Source organism: Staurois parvus, unplaced genomic scaffold (assembly GCF_062004578.1).
Source record: "Staurois parvus isolate SC_StPar_1 unplaced genomic scaffold, SC_StPar_1.0 ptg000572l, whole genome shotgun sequence".
NCBI classification, from domain to species: domain Eukaryota; kingdom Metazoa; phylum Chordata; class Amphibia; order Anura; family Ranidae; genus Staurois; species Staurois parvus.
The window spans coordinates 7,317,286-7,334,077 of NW_028318368.1; the positions used below are offsets into that span (position 1 = coordinate 7,317,286).

Sequence of the window (16,792 nt, forward strand, 5' to 3'; positions counted from 1 at the left end):
ACCTCTAAAAGACCTGCATACTTGTGTATCCCAATGCTCCTGCCCGGTGTACTCCAGTATTCCTACTTCAGTGTGTTCAATGTGCACCCCAACTGCATCCAGCATTCTTGTTCCAGTGTGTTCCCTATGCACTAAAGCCGTAGCCAGCATTCCTACTCCATTGTGTTCTTTGTGCACCCAGCATTTCTGCTCCATTGTGTTCCCTGCTCACTCCAGCATTCCAGCTCCATTGTGTTCCCCGCTCACACCAACATTCCTGCTCCATTGTGTTCCCCGCTAACACCAACATTCCTGCTCCATTGTGTTCCCCGCTCACTCCAGCATTTCTGCTCCATTGTGTTCCCCGCTCACTCCAGCATTCCTGCTCCATTGTGTTCCCCGCTCACACCAACATTCCTGCTCCATTGTGTTCCCCCCTCACTCCAGCATTCCTGCTCCATTGTGTTCCCTGCTCACTCCAGCATTCCTGCTCCATTGTGTTCCCCGCTCAGTCCAGCATTCCTGCTCCATTGTGTTCCCCGCTCACTCCAGCATTCCTGCTCCATTGTGTTCCCCGCTCACTCCAGCATTCCCGCTCCATTGTGTTCCCCGCTCACACCAACATTCCCGCTCCATTGTGTTCCCCGCTCACTCCAGCATTCCCGCTCCATTGTGTTCCCCGCTCACTCCAGCATTCCCGCTCCATTGTGTTCCCTGCTCACTCCAGCTCCATTGTGTTCCCTGCTCACTCCAGCATTCCTGCTCCATTGTGTTCCCCGCTCACTCCAGCATTCCTGCTCCATTGTGTTCCCCGCTCACACCAACATTCCTGCTCCATTGTGTTCCCCGCTAACACCAACATTCCTGCTCCATTGTGTTCCCCGCTCACACCAACATTCCTGCTCCATTGTGTTCCCCGCTCACTCCAGCATTCCTGCTCCATTGTGTTTCCCGCTCCCACCAACATTCCTGCTCCATTGTGTTCCCCCCTCACTCCAGCATTCCTGCTCCATTGTGTTCCCCGGTCACTCCAGCATTCCTGCTCTATTGTGTTCCCCGCTCACTCCAGCACTCCTGCTCCATTGTGTTCCCTGCTCACTCCAGCATTCCTTCTCCATTGTGTTCCCCACTCAATCCAGCACTCCTGCTCCATTGTGTTGCCCACTCACTCCAGCATTCCTGCTCCATTGTGTTCCCCACTCACCCTAGCATTCCTGCTCCATTGTGTTCCCCGCTCACTCCAGCATTCCTGCTCCATTTTGTTACCCCCTCATTCCAGCATTCCTGCTCCATTGCGTTCCCCGCTCACTCCAGCATTCCTTCTCCACTGTGTTCCCCGCTCACTCCAGCATTCCTGCTCCATTGTGTTTCCTGATCACTCCAGCATCCCTGCTTCATTGTGTTCCCTCTGCACTACAGCCACATTATCATTCCTGTTCCAGCGTATTCCCTGTGCACCACAGTTGCATCCAGCATTCCTGCTCAAGTGTGTTTCCTGTGTACTCCAGCTGCGTCCAGCACTCGTGTGTTCCCTGTGCACAGCAAGTACTCCCAGAGACTCTACCACCTGTGTTCATGTGCTGCCAACAGCCCAGTACTCTCCGTAAGTCTCAATCATATTTGTGTGTTCCCAACACCCCAGTACACCCAGACACCCTCACCCCGGTGTACTGGTGTCACCCCAGTGCTGCAAGAGACCCTCCCGTCTGTGTTCTTTGCATCCAAGTGCTGCAAGAGACTTCTACATGACTGCCTCTCTCTATTTCCAACACCTTTGTGCTTTTTAGATACCCTTGCACTTATACTTTCAGGTCAGTCCAACATTCTTGTGCTGCAAGAAATGTCTACACTACTGCCTTTCTGTAATTTTAACACCTCAGTGCTTCTAGATACCCTTAGGGCTAGTTGACACTAGATGCAGTCCAGTGTGGTTTTTGTCTGCATCAAAAATGCATGCAGAGTGTTTTCCATGTATTCCAATGGCCGTAGATCACACCAGTGCAGTCACTTCCAGTCAGTTTCCAGTGCAAAAGAATTTTTTCTGCACAGAACCATAATGGAACATAGCAAACTGCATCAAAACTGCACCAGAACTGCAGGTGGTCTGAACTGTAAGCAAAAACGTATCCAAAATGAATCTGGAGTGTGTTTTTGTAGTGTGAACTGGCCATTAAACTCCTGGCACCTCTGAGCCCAACATGCCTGTGCTTTTCCAAATGCTTGACTCCTGTGCTTCCCTGAAAGTGGTCAGCTGTAGTCTACATGGGTATGCTTGAGGCTGCTCTAGGCAGTCCAGAGTCTGTCTTTGGGGAGGCTCAGACCTGAATGGTCTGCTGTGGGTAAGCCATGGCGTTCATTCTGGAGTTTACTTTATTACACAATGTATATTACTGACTATAAACAATGTTTATTTTGTTTTGTTCTTCTTTCTTCATTTAGAATTAAATGCGTTTCCCCTCCGCCTCCTGAAGAAGCGGTTTGTACTGCAAATTGTGTAGAGGACAACATAATTTTACAGAATTTTTTTCTCTGTATTGTGACTGTGCTATGTCTGCTCATATGATCAGTATGTATAGACAATCTTTGCTGTAGGGAAACATTCTCCAGATTCTGAGGGGTCATACTATAAATTTTTTAAACTTTGATGTATATTTTTATAATGTTTAATTCTAGCTATGCCAATTTTATCGTGTTATCTGTCTTTGTGTTCCCTAGGTTATTCTTCCCTAGTGATCCAACTTTGCCAACTACTGAGCATTATATTTGTCGTTTGAATTGATCTCCTATTGTATTTGTTTGCAAAGTGAAATTGTGTGCCACTTAGCAAGTATCCTTTTGGTGGTGCTGTTCTGGAATGTTTTAGGATGTGAGCAGCCTTCTTCCTACATCCTAGGGTGGTGCTGTTTTATCGGCACCTTGTTGCTTTTGTACACTGATATTCACTTAGTCTTACCAGCTAGAGACTTTGGTGGGATTTCCTGCATGCGCAGTGACACGCTGGGCGTCAGCACCCGGCCGGAGATGTCAGACGCCGGCCGGGTGAGGGGTATAGAAGGCCGACATGTGCAGCCACCAACTTGCTGGATCCACGTGGGTGACTTGTTTGCAGACCAGACACAGCTAGTGGTAAATACAATGACTGATGCTGTACCAACTGTTATATTGATTCCTTAATTCCATATATGCTACAATCATGTTGTAATACAGCGGTAACTTTTGGCTGTTGACATGTTTTGAATTGACTTTACATAGAGCTGCACTATATACAGTTGTGTCCAAAATTATTCAACCCCCACTGAAATTGAGTGTTTTGGCCAGTTTGACATTGCTTTTGATCATTCAGTCATCTTGCTTACATTTACATTAAAGAGGCACTTGTAGGTCAGACAAATATAACATAACAGTTATAATGAAATAACCACAAATGTCTTTTCTGTGCTCACAGCATTATCAGTTTTATTCAACCCCCAAGTGACATTCAATCTTAGTACTTAGTACAGCATCCTTTTACAGTTATAACAGCTTTTAAACGTGAAGCATAGCTTGACACAAGTGTCTTGCAGCGATCTACGGGTATCTTCGCCCATTCTTCATGGGCAAAGGCCTCCAGTTCAGTCACATTCTTAGGCTTGCGCACTGCAACTGCTTTCTTTAAGTCCCACCAGAGGTTCTCAATCGGATTTAAGTCTGGTGACTGCGATGGCCACTCCAAAATGTTCCAGCCTTTCCTCTGCAACCATGCTCTAGTGGACTTGGAGGTATGCTTGGGATCATTGTCCTGTTGAAAGGTCCAACGTCTCCCAAGCCTCAGGTGTGTGACGGACTGCATCACGTTTCCATCCAATATCTCCTGGTACTGAAGAGAATTCATGGTACCTTGCACACGCTGAAGCTTCCCTGTACCTGCAGAAGCAAAACAGCCCCAAAGCATGATTGACCCTCCACCATGCTTCACAGTAGGCAAGGTGTTCTTTTCATCATAGGCCTTGTTCTTCCTCCTCCAAACATAGCGTTGATCCATGGGCCCAAACAGTTCTAATTTTGTTTCATCAGTCCACAGAACACTATCCCACAACTTTTGTGGTTTGTCCACATGGCTTTTGGCATACTGCAGTCGACTCTTCTTATTCTTTGGAGACAGCAAGGGGGTACGCCTGGGAGTTCTGGCACGGAGGCCTTCATTACGCAGTGTGCGTCTTATTGTCTGGGCTGAAACTTCTGTACCCACATCTGACAAATCTTTTCTCAGTTCCTCAGCAGTCACACGGGGACTTCTCTCCACTCTACGCTTCAGGTAGCGCACAGCAGTCGAAGTCAGCATCTTCTTTCTGCCACGACCAGGTAGCGTTTCAACAGTGCCCTTTGCCTTGAATTTGCGAATGATGCTTCCTAAGGTGTCTCTTGGTATGTTTAACATCTTTGCAATCTTCTTATAGCCATTGCCCTTCCTGTGAAGAGAAATCACCTCTTCTCTTGTCTTCCTGGACCATTCTCTTGCCTTCACCATGTTTGTAACCACACCAGTAAATGTCTAGAAGGAGCTGAGTATCACAGTCATTTTAAAGCTGCCTAATTGGTGCTTATTATGCTTGATTGCTGCTCGGTGACATCCACAGGTGTTTTCAATACCTGATGGAAAGCACCTGTATGAACCTCTGTTCTTCAGAGTGGTAGTCTTTAAGGGGTTGAATAATTGTGGCAATGAAGAAACCACATAAGAACCATTTACTACTGTATTACATAAACAATTGATGTCATTTTAGTTGCATTTGGGTAGTTACAACGTCCTTGTAGGATTTGATTCTGAATACAATTCCAAATGTACACTATAGTCCCTAAACCCCTTTACAGCATTGGGGGTTGAATAATTTTGGACACAACTGTATCTTCTACATGGCCATGATGATCTTGTGTATTAAGCATGTATTTTATTTATATAAATGCAGCTGTGTGGCATTTGGACTGCTTAGCTACTAAAGGGTCCTAACAGTATTTCTATTTTACGCTTAGTGTCTGGATAAGTAATTTTGACATCTATACTATTTTGACGCCCCTGCGTGGTCTTATCCTGCAATATTTCTTGTACGTAATCGTTGGAGATGATCAATACAGTAGTGAGGATTTTCCCATATAAAAAAAATACATTTACACACTGTTCCTTATACACTCACTGGCCACTTTATTAGGTACACCTTGCTAGTACCGGGTTAGACCTTTTGCCTTCAGAAGTGCCTTAATTGTTCGTGGCATAGATTCAACAAGGTGCTGGAAACGTTCTTCAGAGATTTTGGTCCATATTGACATGATAGCATCACAGTTGTTGCAGATTTGTCGGCTGCACATCCATGATGTGAATCTCCTATTCCACCATAATAATCTCAATTTGATTGAGATCTGGTGACTATGGAGACCACTGCAGTACAGTGAACTCATTGTCATGTTCAGCAAACCAGTTTGAGATGATTTGAGCTTTGTGACATGGTGCATTATTCTGCTGGAAGTAGCCATCAAAAGATGGGGACACTGTAGTCATAAAGGGACAAACATGGTCAGCAACAATATTCAGGTAGCCCATGGCATTTAAAAGATGCTCAGTTGGTACAAAGGGGCCCAAAGTGTGCCAAGAAAATATCCTCCACACCATTACACCACCACCGCCAGCCTTAACTGTTGATACAAAGCAGGATGGATCCATGCTTTCATGTTGTTTACACCAAATTTTGACCCTACCATCTGAATGTCGCAGCTGAAATCGAGACTTATCAGACCAGGCAACGTTTTTCCAGTGTTCTATCGTCCAATTTTGGTGAGCCTGTGCGAATTGTAGCCTCCGTTTCCTTAGGCGACAGGAGAGGCACCTGGTGTGGTCTTCTGCTGCTGTGGCCCATCTGCTTCAAGGTTCGATGTGTTGTACGTTCAGAGATGGTATTCTGCATACCTTGATTGTAACAAGTGGGTATTTGAGTTACTGTTGCCTTTCTGTCATCTCTAACCAGTCTGCCCATTCTCCTCTGGCATCAACCAGGCATTTACGTGCACACAACTGCCGCTCATTGGATATTTTCTCTTTTTCGGACCATTCTCTGTAAACCCTAGAGATGGTTGTGCGTGACAATCCCAGTAGATCAGCAGTTGCTCAGGCCAGCCCGTATGGGAACCAACAACCATGCCACATTCAAAGTCATTTAAATACCCTTTCTTCTCCATTCTGATGCTTGGTTTGGACTTCAGCAAGTCGTCAGCACCACGTCTAGATGCCTAAATGCATTCATTGAGTTGCTGTCATGTGATTGGCTGATTAGTAATTTGTGTTACCAAGCAATTGAACAAGTGCAACTAATAAAGTGACCAGTGAGTGTATATGTCTGTTGCAGTTTAGTCCTTGTACTGTATATCCTCTGATCACATGGAAGGCTGGGTCTTGATTTCAACTTGAATATCTATGTTCCTTCCTTTTTTCAGTTCAAACCGATATCTAATTTTAAGGGTAAGCAAGTAAGCTGATGTTTTGGATAAAGTACTTTTAGTGATAACCTTGTAAATGTATAAATCCATATTTTGTTAAAAATGTACAATTTTGATATGTTTTTAGAACAATAGCAGATTATCCTTTCCCATGAAGAAGCCCGGAGTAGGCAAAACATGTCGGGAATATACATCTCACTGCTAGACTAATTAAATGATATGTGATCATGAAATTAATATACTTTATTTTAATAATTTGACAAGATAGTTTATTAAAGTACACTAAAAAGTATTTACTTTATAATCTTGAGTCTATGTAGTATGCACCTTAACAATCCCATCTCTGTTGGTTTCTTTTTATGTTTTTATAATGATTGGAATAAAACTAGATATTACCTTGTAAAATTGTCACTGCTCATGGGGTACCAAGAAAGTCTATTTGTTTTTTTCCCAGTGGTTTAGTAATTAGGACGAGGTAAACTTTTTTTTTTTTCCTTCGTTTGTCCTTACCCTGGATTCACCATTAGTTTGTTAAAGTGAAAAAAAACAAAACAAAACAAAACCCACTGCTACATGTATAAAGTTCAAGCACCTGCACATAACTGCAGCAGCCCACAAAATGTCCTGTCACACCATGCCAAAAAATTGAGGAAGAAGGCTTTTCCTGTCAAAACAGCCAGAAATTTGGCCAGGAGTTTGAGACTGCTGCAGGTATATGCACCTCTTTATGTCTGCACTTTATAGTTGAAGTAGTTTCTCTCTTTTTTGTTTTATGAGCACAGAGTTTAAAACTGCATAAAGCATACATTCATTTTTCCATTTAAAAAAAAACATAATTAAAAGGCCACCTTCAATAAATAGAGGTGCTCATTTTAGTATCTGTAAATTCTCTATAAAACAAAGATTTTACAAAACTTACTGCTATTTCTGACAGCTTCATATTGAGATCTCACGCTATGCAAATATGATTCAAAATCTTCTGGTACAGAGCTGTAAACAAAAGCAAAAACATATATCAACAGACTGTAGATTTGAAGGCTGAGCTTATGAACATGATCTATGTTTTGTTTTTCTTTTTTCTTTCTAATCAGCAATTTTCCAAATATGCCACATTGCCTTCAAGCAAGTTATCTTGGTAACCACAGCAAAAAGAAGTAGGCAAGAGGAAAAAAGGGCAAAATCTACAAAATTCCCTAGCTGTCTTCCAATGCCACCTGACTTCCAATGAGGGCTCATTCACACCCTGCTTTCTGTGCACCTTTCCCACACTGGGTGTGCGATCTGCTGCAGGTGTCAGCATATTCTTAAAGTGATTCTAAAGGCTTTTTTTTTTTTTTACACCTGCTGTGTGCAGTGGTTTTGCACAGAGCAGCCCGGATCCTCCTCTTCTCTGGTCCCCCACAGGCGCTCCTGGCCCCGCCCTCCCCCCTCCTTCCTCCCAGATGCCACCACAGCAAGCAGCTTGCTATGGGGGCACCCGCTGCTCCATGTCTATTCACACAAGGAACCGTGGCTCAGCCCACCCCCTCTCTTCCTCTATTGGCTCACTGGCTGTGATTAATAGCAGTGGGAGACAATGGCTCCCACTTCTGTCTCAGCCAATGAGGAGAGGGAGTCCCGGGATGGCCGAGACTCCAGTGCAGATCACTGGATCGAGAGGGGGGCTTAAGTGAGTATTAGGGGGGCTAGGGAGGATGCTGCACAGAGAAGGTTTTTTACCTTCATGTATAGAATGCATGAAGGTAAAAAAACCTTGAGCCTTTAGAACCATTTTAACAACACTCCAAAAGAGATCTCAAACACAGTGCGTTTGCCTGCACTGGATCACATGGTAAAGCAGTATCATGCATTTTAGTGATACTAAATGTCATAAAAAAAAAATCAAAATAATAAACGTTATACTCACCTGCATACAGCAGCCCTGATCCTCCTCTTCTCGAGTCCCCCCACGAGCGATCTTGGCTCCTCCACTTCTTCACGGTGTGTGCTTGCTGCCAAGCTGTGTTAATCTATGGGAGCCCCTGTGAGAAGGAGAAGGGAGAAAAGATACAGCCATGCACACACTGTATCTCTTCTCCCCTCTCTTCCTATTCACAAAGGGAAGGCAAAAAGCTATAAAATGGCCCAGGCCAGTTTTCAGCTTTCAGTGCTGTCACACTTTGAATGACAATTGCGCGGTCATGCAACACTATACCCATATGAAATTGTTATAATTTTTTTGAGACAGATAAGGCCTTTTATTTTTTTGCTAAACAAACCAAAAACAATTGAAAATTTTGAGAAAAAAAAAATGTTTCTTAGTTTTTGTTATAAAATTCTGTAAATAAGTGATTTTTCTCCTTCACTGATGTGCGCTAATAAGGCTGCAGTGATGGACACTGATGAGGAGGCACTAGTAGGTGGCACTGAAAGACAGCACTCATATATGGCACTGATAGGCGGCATTGACTCGCACTGTTAGGCGGCACTGATGGGCACCGATAGGCAGCACTGACTGGCATTGATAGGTGGCACTGACCGGTGACACTGAAAGGCAGCTCAGATGGGCACTGATATGTGATGTGCACTGGTAGGCACTGATATGTGGCATTGATGGGCACTGGCAGGTGGCATTGATGAGCACTGACAGCTGGCACTGCTGGGGCTACACTGATGATCAGTGTACATGTCCTCTCTGTGGAATGTTGATTACCGGCTCTCCTCTCCTCTCGAGCTGTCAGCGTGACAGCTCGTGAGGAGAAAAATGCCGATAACCAGCATTTTTCTATTTACATGCAATGAGCTGTGATCGGACACAGCTGATCACATGACCGAGTCGACATCCTCGGCTCTTTCTATTGATCAGTGATCCGCTGTGTCCCTTGGACCACCGATCGCCGTGCTGCGCGCTCCCGGAACCTCACACGCGCAGTGGGAGGACATCATATGACGCCCTCCCAGAACAAGAGAACCACCTTGCGCCCGTCATTACCTTATATGGCGGGTGGGAGGCGGTTAATGCAGGAAAAAAATGTTTTGGGCTTTAGAACCACTTTAACAATTAAAATAAGACAAATACATTGATTTTGTTGCCCAGCCAGCTATTTTCATAAGAATGCAATCACAATACAACGAACATTCTGCATTCTAGATTATTTTTTTTGTGGAGGAGGATGTACACTACTGTTGACTAGCAATAAATAATTAGGGGTAATATATATATATATATATATATTTTTTTATTATTTTTATTTATTTATTGGTTGTTTTTTTGAGGTCTGTAACAAGAGGAAGACAGGTCAATGCTGAATCAGGCCTAACTGCCTCTAGCATGGCCCCTTCACCAAAAGACATTGTACGGACATTAGAACTTCCCTGCTACGGCGATGTGCTACCAAGTGCTCTTCACAGCACTTTATGTAACTGTCAGATGCCCAGAAACAGATTAGCTTTAAGGTTTAGCTGTGGACTACAGTGGTCACAGACAAGTGAAGCTAATGCCTTCCCCCATCAGACCCACAGGTATCATAAAAATGTCCTGCAGTCAATTATTATCCAGTTTTATATTGCACATAGATACCAAGTGGTGAATGACAGTACATTGATATTTACATTTTAAACATATATTACTAAATAGGGGTATTTAAAAAATAAAAGTACCTGTCACCATTCTTTATGGCCTGAGCTCTCTGTTTTATCCACTGCTGTCGATGTTGCTACAGGACAGAAAATTAAAGCATTACAATAACTGCAGATGAAAAGGGCAACTTCACTTAATGGACAATAGAAGATGCATGTAATATTTTCCTTTCAATTGGTTAGTACTTTGTCACCCCACTGTCTCTTCTCCACACTGTTACTGTGAAATGGCAGAAAGGTGGAAAAGATAGTGAAGGAAACGTTAGGCATTGGTTTATCCTAGTATGTATAAGCCCTCCTGAAGTGCAGGCTCTTTCACATCCTACTTTTTTTTTCTCTACATGGACCTCAATACTATAGAAATGCTTTTGTGAGCAAGGTTGCATTACTAAGTAAAAATTAATGACTGTCCTGAGAGAATTCACAACTACAAAATAGGCACAAAATGGACAAGAGGGAGATTAGGAGGAGGTAAAGGATGGAGACCTATGTGCATGATGGTTATATGTACCCTGTGTGTTTCTGAATGACGTTAGCCATCTTTGATAACGCATTGAAGAACCATATAGTAAATGTCTTTTGTGAGATCTTTATTCGCAAATGGCATCCATGACATGGAAATTCATGGAATGTACAACGTATGTCTGATGTGGAAATTATTTATTGATGTTGCTCTAGTGCTGTATTATTTAAGCGCAATATAGGAACACTTTCAATGAATTTACAGATGTTTAACTTCTAAGGTGGTACTCCATAGTACCTTATGTTTAGATTTGTTGAGCACAGATTAGCTATCAAATGATGGTACTGAAATGGAAATAACTCACTCAAGCCAAAGCTGTTTTCTATTAGACATCTTCATCTTTTGTTGGCCTTGAGTTCCCTCACATCTTAAGAGAGTGTATCATTGCCAACACTGACAATGTCTTGTGGAGATGCAGCATTTCCTGATTATGTGTTTCTTACAGACTGACTGTTACCTTTAATCAATTCACCACCATGCTTAACTTCCTTTCAAATGTTAAATATTTTACTTGAAATTCTTCACATTCAGCTCAGTAAGGAGCCTGTCAGCAAATGAGACAATCAATAAAATAAATGACTCATGAATTAGTCTCTGATCTTCTGAGTAACAGAAATCCCTTAAATTAAATAATACATCAAAGTGTAAGCAACTCAGTTAAAAATACTTTTTCATCTTCCATACTTTGTGAGATAAAATATTAAAAGGTGATGTCCACATTCTTATCCCTGGCAATTGCCAGAGTTCTCCCTGTTCCAGAAGGACATGTGTTTTTTTGATTGTGGGCAAGTCTCTCTACAATCCTAAATGATGATTCTACTGATAAGGTAAAAAATAAAAGTCATTCTATACAAACTGAACAATAGACTATCTCTGAATAACTCTTTACTGATGAGATTTTCCAGAATCTGGAATAAATGACAATCCAACAGGAAGAGTAAAATCTTTCCTGATGGATGTAACAGGTAGGTGGACCATTAACAAGTGATCTCTTCTGTAGTCCTCAAAATTAACCACTTCAAGTCCGGACACTTTTACCCCCTTCCTGTCCAGGCCAATTTTCAGCTTTCAGCGCTATCACACTTTGAATGACAATTGCGCGGTCATGCAACACTGCACCCATATGAATTTTTCAGCATTTTTTTGAGACAGATAAAGCTTTATTTTTTTGGTGGTATTTATTCACCACTGGGATATTTATTTTTTTTGCTATATAAATGAAAGTTTCCAAAAATTTTGAAAAAAGTATTTTTCCTATAAAATTTTGCAAATCTTTCTTCATAAATCTTGGCCAAAATGTATTCAGTTATACTTTTAGTAAAAAAAAAAATAACCCAAATTAGTTTCTAACCCAAAATATTAATTTTTAAACTTTTTTTTTTTTTAATTTTTACTTTATTTTTTTAGCAGTACAGTATCGCCATGGTGACACTGTACTACTTGTGGGGGGTGATGAAGATTTTTTTTTTCTTTTTTTACACCGATTGCTTTTACACACATAAAGGATGTAAAAGCAATCATTTCTCCTCTCTGGCTGCATTCTTGCAGCCATTGAATAATACTGTGAGCTGTGATTGGTCACAGCTTGTCACATGGTACAAGGCTGTTGTGAATAGCCTTGTACCATGTGACCTCTGTGATCATTCACAGATTTCACACGTAGTAAGCAATGATGTCAGAAGTGACATCTTGCTTACTACTCTTCATATCATCACTGATTGGCCAATCAGTGATCACATGATCGGGACCTCACACAGAGGTCCCGTAGAACGATCAGTGTTCCACTGTGTCCGGAGGACACAGCGGGCACCGGATCGCAGTGCTGCGCGCTCCCAGGGAGTGCGCACAAGCAGGGGGGCCGTTTATAAACGGCCACCCGCCCCTGCACTGCCACCGTCCGGGCGTTTATATACAACGGCCGGACAGGAAGTGGTTAATAGAAGGTGGTATGGACTTCACTTTACGTTTCTGTACCCTTTAACACTATATAATGCATTTTAACAGAAAATTACATACTTTTAAAAGTTCTTGCAATGAGAAGACAACGTAAGGTGAATCTGTTCACATTGTAGCATTATTATTCTAATCACAATAGATGAGATATTGGAATATATGAAGGCTAATCTACTTACCTGGTATTGCAACAGTACATCCATCATCCCAAGCTCTCTTTACAAAAGGACACAAGTTGGATGGGCCTTTTAAAGGATGGGGTTGATTCACTAAAGGGATATAGACTATTCACTTTACAAGAGAAGTTACACAAGGGGATTTTCCCTCAAGCTTAGTGAATGTGGTGAAGTTGCACTTTGCAAATACCCAATCATGTACAAGTGACATTAAAGAAAAAAAAATTTTTTTTTTGCTTGCACATGATTGGCAGATGTAAGTCAGCAGAACGTTACCTTATGCACTAGACTCTGGGGAGAATTATCTTGCAAAGTGAACAGCCTATTTTCCATTAGTAAATCAACCCCAATAAGCTGGATGTGCCTTTTTTTATTGTGTGCCACTGAGAGGGCCTGTGTGCACAGGCTTTTGTTTATGATATGAATTCATAGAAAAGCAAAAAGCAGCAGCAGGAGTTTAGGATTAAATTAGAAGCACTTACGATTTTTCTCCGAAAGATCTCAGAAGCATTTTAAATGGATTCTGGATGCGTGCTGAGTGCACCTGAAAACACACTGTATTTGCCAGTCTAAAGGTTCATTCACATGGGTGCTGAGGCCTGTACACCATGAATGGGCCTTCTATGGCTGGAACTGCCAGGTGCTGCATGCAGGCAACACATGTAAATCTATGGGGACACAGCAGCTGTATGTACACACTATAGACAAACACAGACTTCCAGAGTTAAGGAGGTTAAAACTTGGGAGACGAAATTGTTGCGACAGGCAACTTATAAGTAGGGATTATATAATAAGGTGTAGTATAGGTGATTGTCCAAAACTGGTTTAAAAAAGGCTGCAATTAAATGTTCAGTATAGGCTGCTGGTCAGCAGTGGTAAAGACAGCCATTATTAGGGATGCAATATAGGCCACTAACAACCAATGCAACATTTCACAGCCTGCAAAGGGACTCCTGGGGTCGGTATGTTACAGCAGCCTATGGGGCTATGATGTTCGCATTGAATAGGACACAAACATTTCTAAATTTCCTTCAAACTTTAACCATTTTTGTGTCCAATACAATGCAAACATCATAGTCCCCCTGACCTGATCTTTGCCACTGGTGACCAGCAGCCTACCCTGAACCTCAATAGCAGCCCCTTTTTTTTTTTTAACCAGTGATGACTAGCAATCTGCTGTATACTGCATCTATATTTATTACTCCTAATAAGTTGTCTGTCACCACCCTTGAATTTCTTCGGTTTTAACCTCCTTAAAAGAATAGGTTCACTTATAGTGTGTTCATTTATGGTGTAACATGCAACATGTCACTAATGGCTGAACACTCTCACCCCTAAGCTCACCCCCCTCCCCTGTGGCAGTAGGCGGGGGGGTCCTCTCCCCCACAGCTGATGTCACATTTAAAATTGGCATGACTTATGACTGTGGGGCTCCAGACTCACAACCACATCATTCAGAGATCTGTAGTTCTCAATGGACAATGAGTGCGCTGATCAGTGCACTCGTAGTCCACGGAATCTTCCTCAAGCTTTTTTAACCAAAAGCTTGTACAGAGGTACGGACACAAAAAAGGAGGGAGACTGTGCAGAAACCTGACATTGCACCCCTGATCACAGGTGCAATATGCAGGCTCCTGTGCAGAAAAAGAGATTCCTGTTTTTCTGAGCTGTTTTATCCAGTGGTGTGAGAGTACCATGGAGCTGTCCCTGGATGCTGAGAGGGTCCTGTGAGAGAGGTCTGGAGTTGCCTTGTATGCTGACTGTGTGCCAGATGATTCCACCATCCTTACCTGTACCCAGATGACCACAATGGGATAATATATATATACATAATCTTTATTTTTGCGCTTCTGGTGAGTGCAATCATATTACCAGTTCCAATCAGGGATTTCACGAACACGGATCACATGAATTTTGGACTTTATCTTGCTGATTTTATGTCATTAATTTACCAAACACCAAAGTCACTCTTTATTTATTTATTGATTCACTTATCCATACGTCAATATATGACGGTTCACTGTATACTTGTATATCACTTTTAGCGCAATCAAGCACTCACGCCAGTTTCTAAGGACTGCATATCCCATAGTACCTTGCTGCCTGCAAGCACCAATTCCTATACTGAAACTCTCCCTCTTGGGGGGGGTGAGTCCTGGGCCTTGTATAAGCTTTGCCTAGAGCAACCCAGATTTTCCTTTCCCAAGGCTGTACAGGGCAATGGGGCAGACTAATGGGAAGTAGAGTTCATTGCATAAATGCTGTATTTGTTCAAGCTGTTCTATTTAGTACCTCAGCTTAACTATTTTCTCCCCCTCCAGAGCTTCTACTCAATATCCGCATTAGAGATTAGAAGGCTGCCAAGTCACTAATGGGAGGGGGAAACAGGGCAAACTGGACAAATTACTTTAATGACATCAGTGCTTCTGCTGTGAACTTGGGAATAAATAAATCTACAGTAACTGCAGAGATCAGTGTAGGATTGTTTTAAAGCTTTTTTACTGCTTTTTGAAACTGAACATCAGGTTAACCAAATATTTTAACATACAAGAACTATATGTCTTGGTGTCATTTGTGTATTTCTCCCAGATCTTTGCAGTAATCTTGCATGAAAGAAATACTACATTTTGCTTTTGTGTAGAGCTTCCCTGCAATACATACATGTTACTGCCATTCTCTCTCCCCGAGTAGGGTGACCAGTCTTTTAACAGCCCCCTGTAGCTTTATGTAGACAGCCTGTCTACTCTATGCACAATATGTACAGCCCAGTGATGTCACTGCTACTTTTACAAGTAGCATTTGACAAACACAAAACTAATTCATATTCTCTGTGGCCATTGAGGAATATGTTTAATTTAACGTTTTTGTGCCCAGGGTTCAGCTTTGAGAATATGAAAATTCTTGAATGTTCATCGTTTAAATAGAACATATGAAAGTTCTATTTAAATGATGAGCACCATTTGTAGCCTCATATATATATATATTTTGAAGCCTATACTTCATAACAATAACTCAGATTATCTTAAGAAGGTGTATGAACCACCCAGAATCTAACCATACAAATTAACAAAAAGGTATTTAAGACATCAATCTATAGTCACATGCAGATGTTAAACAGAATGTCTATAATGAATCACAACCTATAAGAAAATCAGGACATCACCCCAAATTCAATATCAGATTATAGGTGCATTACTAGTAACAAATGCATTAGTATTGGTGTTCCCCTAAGCCTAAAATTTTCATCTAAAAGATTATTTCACGATTACAGGTTTATTCAATAATTGCAGTATATTGCACTCACATTCGTAGGCCTCTTTCACGTGGGCAATCCGATCAGGTCCACCTGTCAGTTTTTCAGGCAGACCTGATCAGAAGGTCCATGCATTCCTATGGAGAGGTCGGTGTAAAGAACTTGTGTACATTTACTGTATATCCACCTACCTCTGAGTCGATCCAGTCCAGGAAGGGGGTCCATCCTCTTCCATTTAGGCAGATTGGATTGGAGGTTTTTTGGATGTAAAATGGATAGCGGAGCCCATTTACTCCCCAAGCTGCCCATAGAACTGAGCAGCACTCTGTCTGTGTCCGCTCTGCAGAAACTGAGCGGACACAGATTCTGTCATCAGCCCACCCTGTGGCCTAAACCAGGCCTATATGTCAAAAGGTTCCATAGGACCAGGCATAAGCCATAAGAAACTTTACATTCCTGTGTTGTCTTAGGGCACTAGTAATAAGTGTGCGCACTACTTTGCTCAAATATGATTTTGGGTGAATGAAGAGCACTTGACGAAATACAGTGGTGAGTCTTATGATACCCTCACACCTTTGTTATGGATACACACACACACACACATCATATTTAATCTGCTTTCTTCCTACAGGTCATAAAATACAAATTAAAGAACAAACAGCACATGTATGAGGATTGGCTGTAATAATGGGGCGCCCATCCCCTCACCTCCAATATCTTTTTCTGCTTGGCTGCCCTGGCAGCTTCACGCTGTGCAGTGTATAAAGCCTCCTCTTCTAGTTTTAACTTCTTCTCTTGTAACGCTAACTGCACATGAACAGAACA

At 42.2% G+C, this 16,792-nt stretch overlaps 1 protein-coding gene across 1 annotated transcript in view; it reads right to left on the minus strand.

Moving 5' to 3' along the window:
* The window catches only part of AP1AR (adaptor related protein complex 1 associated regulatory protein), a 41,807-nt gene that overhangs the window by 4,359 nt on the left and 20,656 nt on the right, over nt 1-16,792 (minus strand). Inside the window, exons 6-8 of the mRNA XM_089691774.1 lie at nt 16,676-16,774; nt 10,084-10,139; nt 7,364-7,434 (exon numbers count right to left, since the gene is read on the minus strand). Of these exons, the coding sequence (XP_089547900.1) occupies nt 7,364-7,434; nt 10,084-10,139; nt 16,676-16,774 (226 nt within the window). The remainder of the gene's footprint in view (nt 1-7,363; nt 7,435-10,083; nt 10,140-16,675; nt 16,775-16,792) is intronic.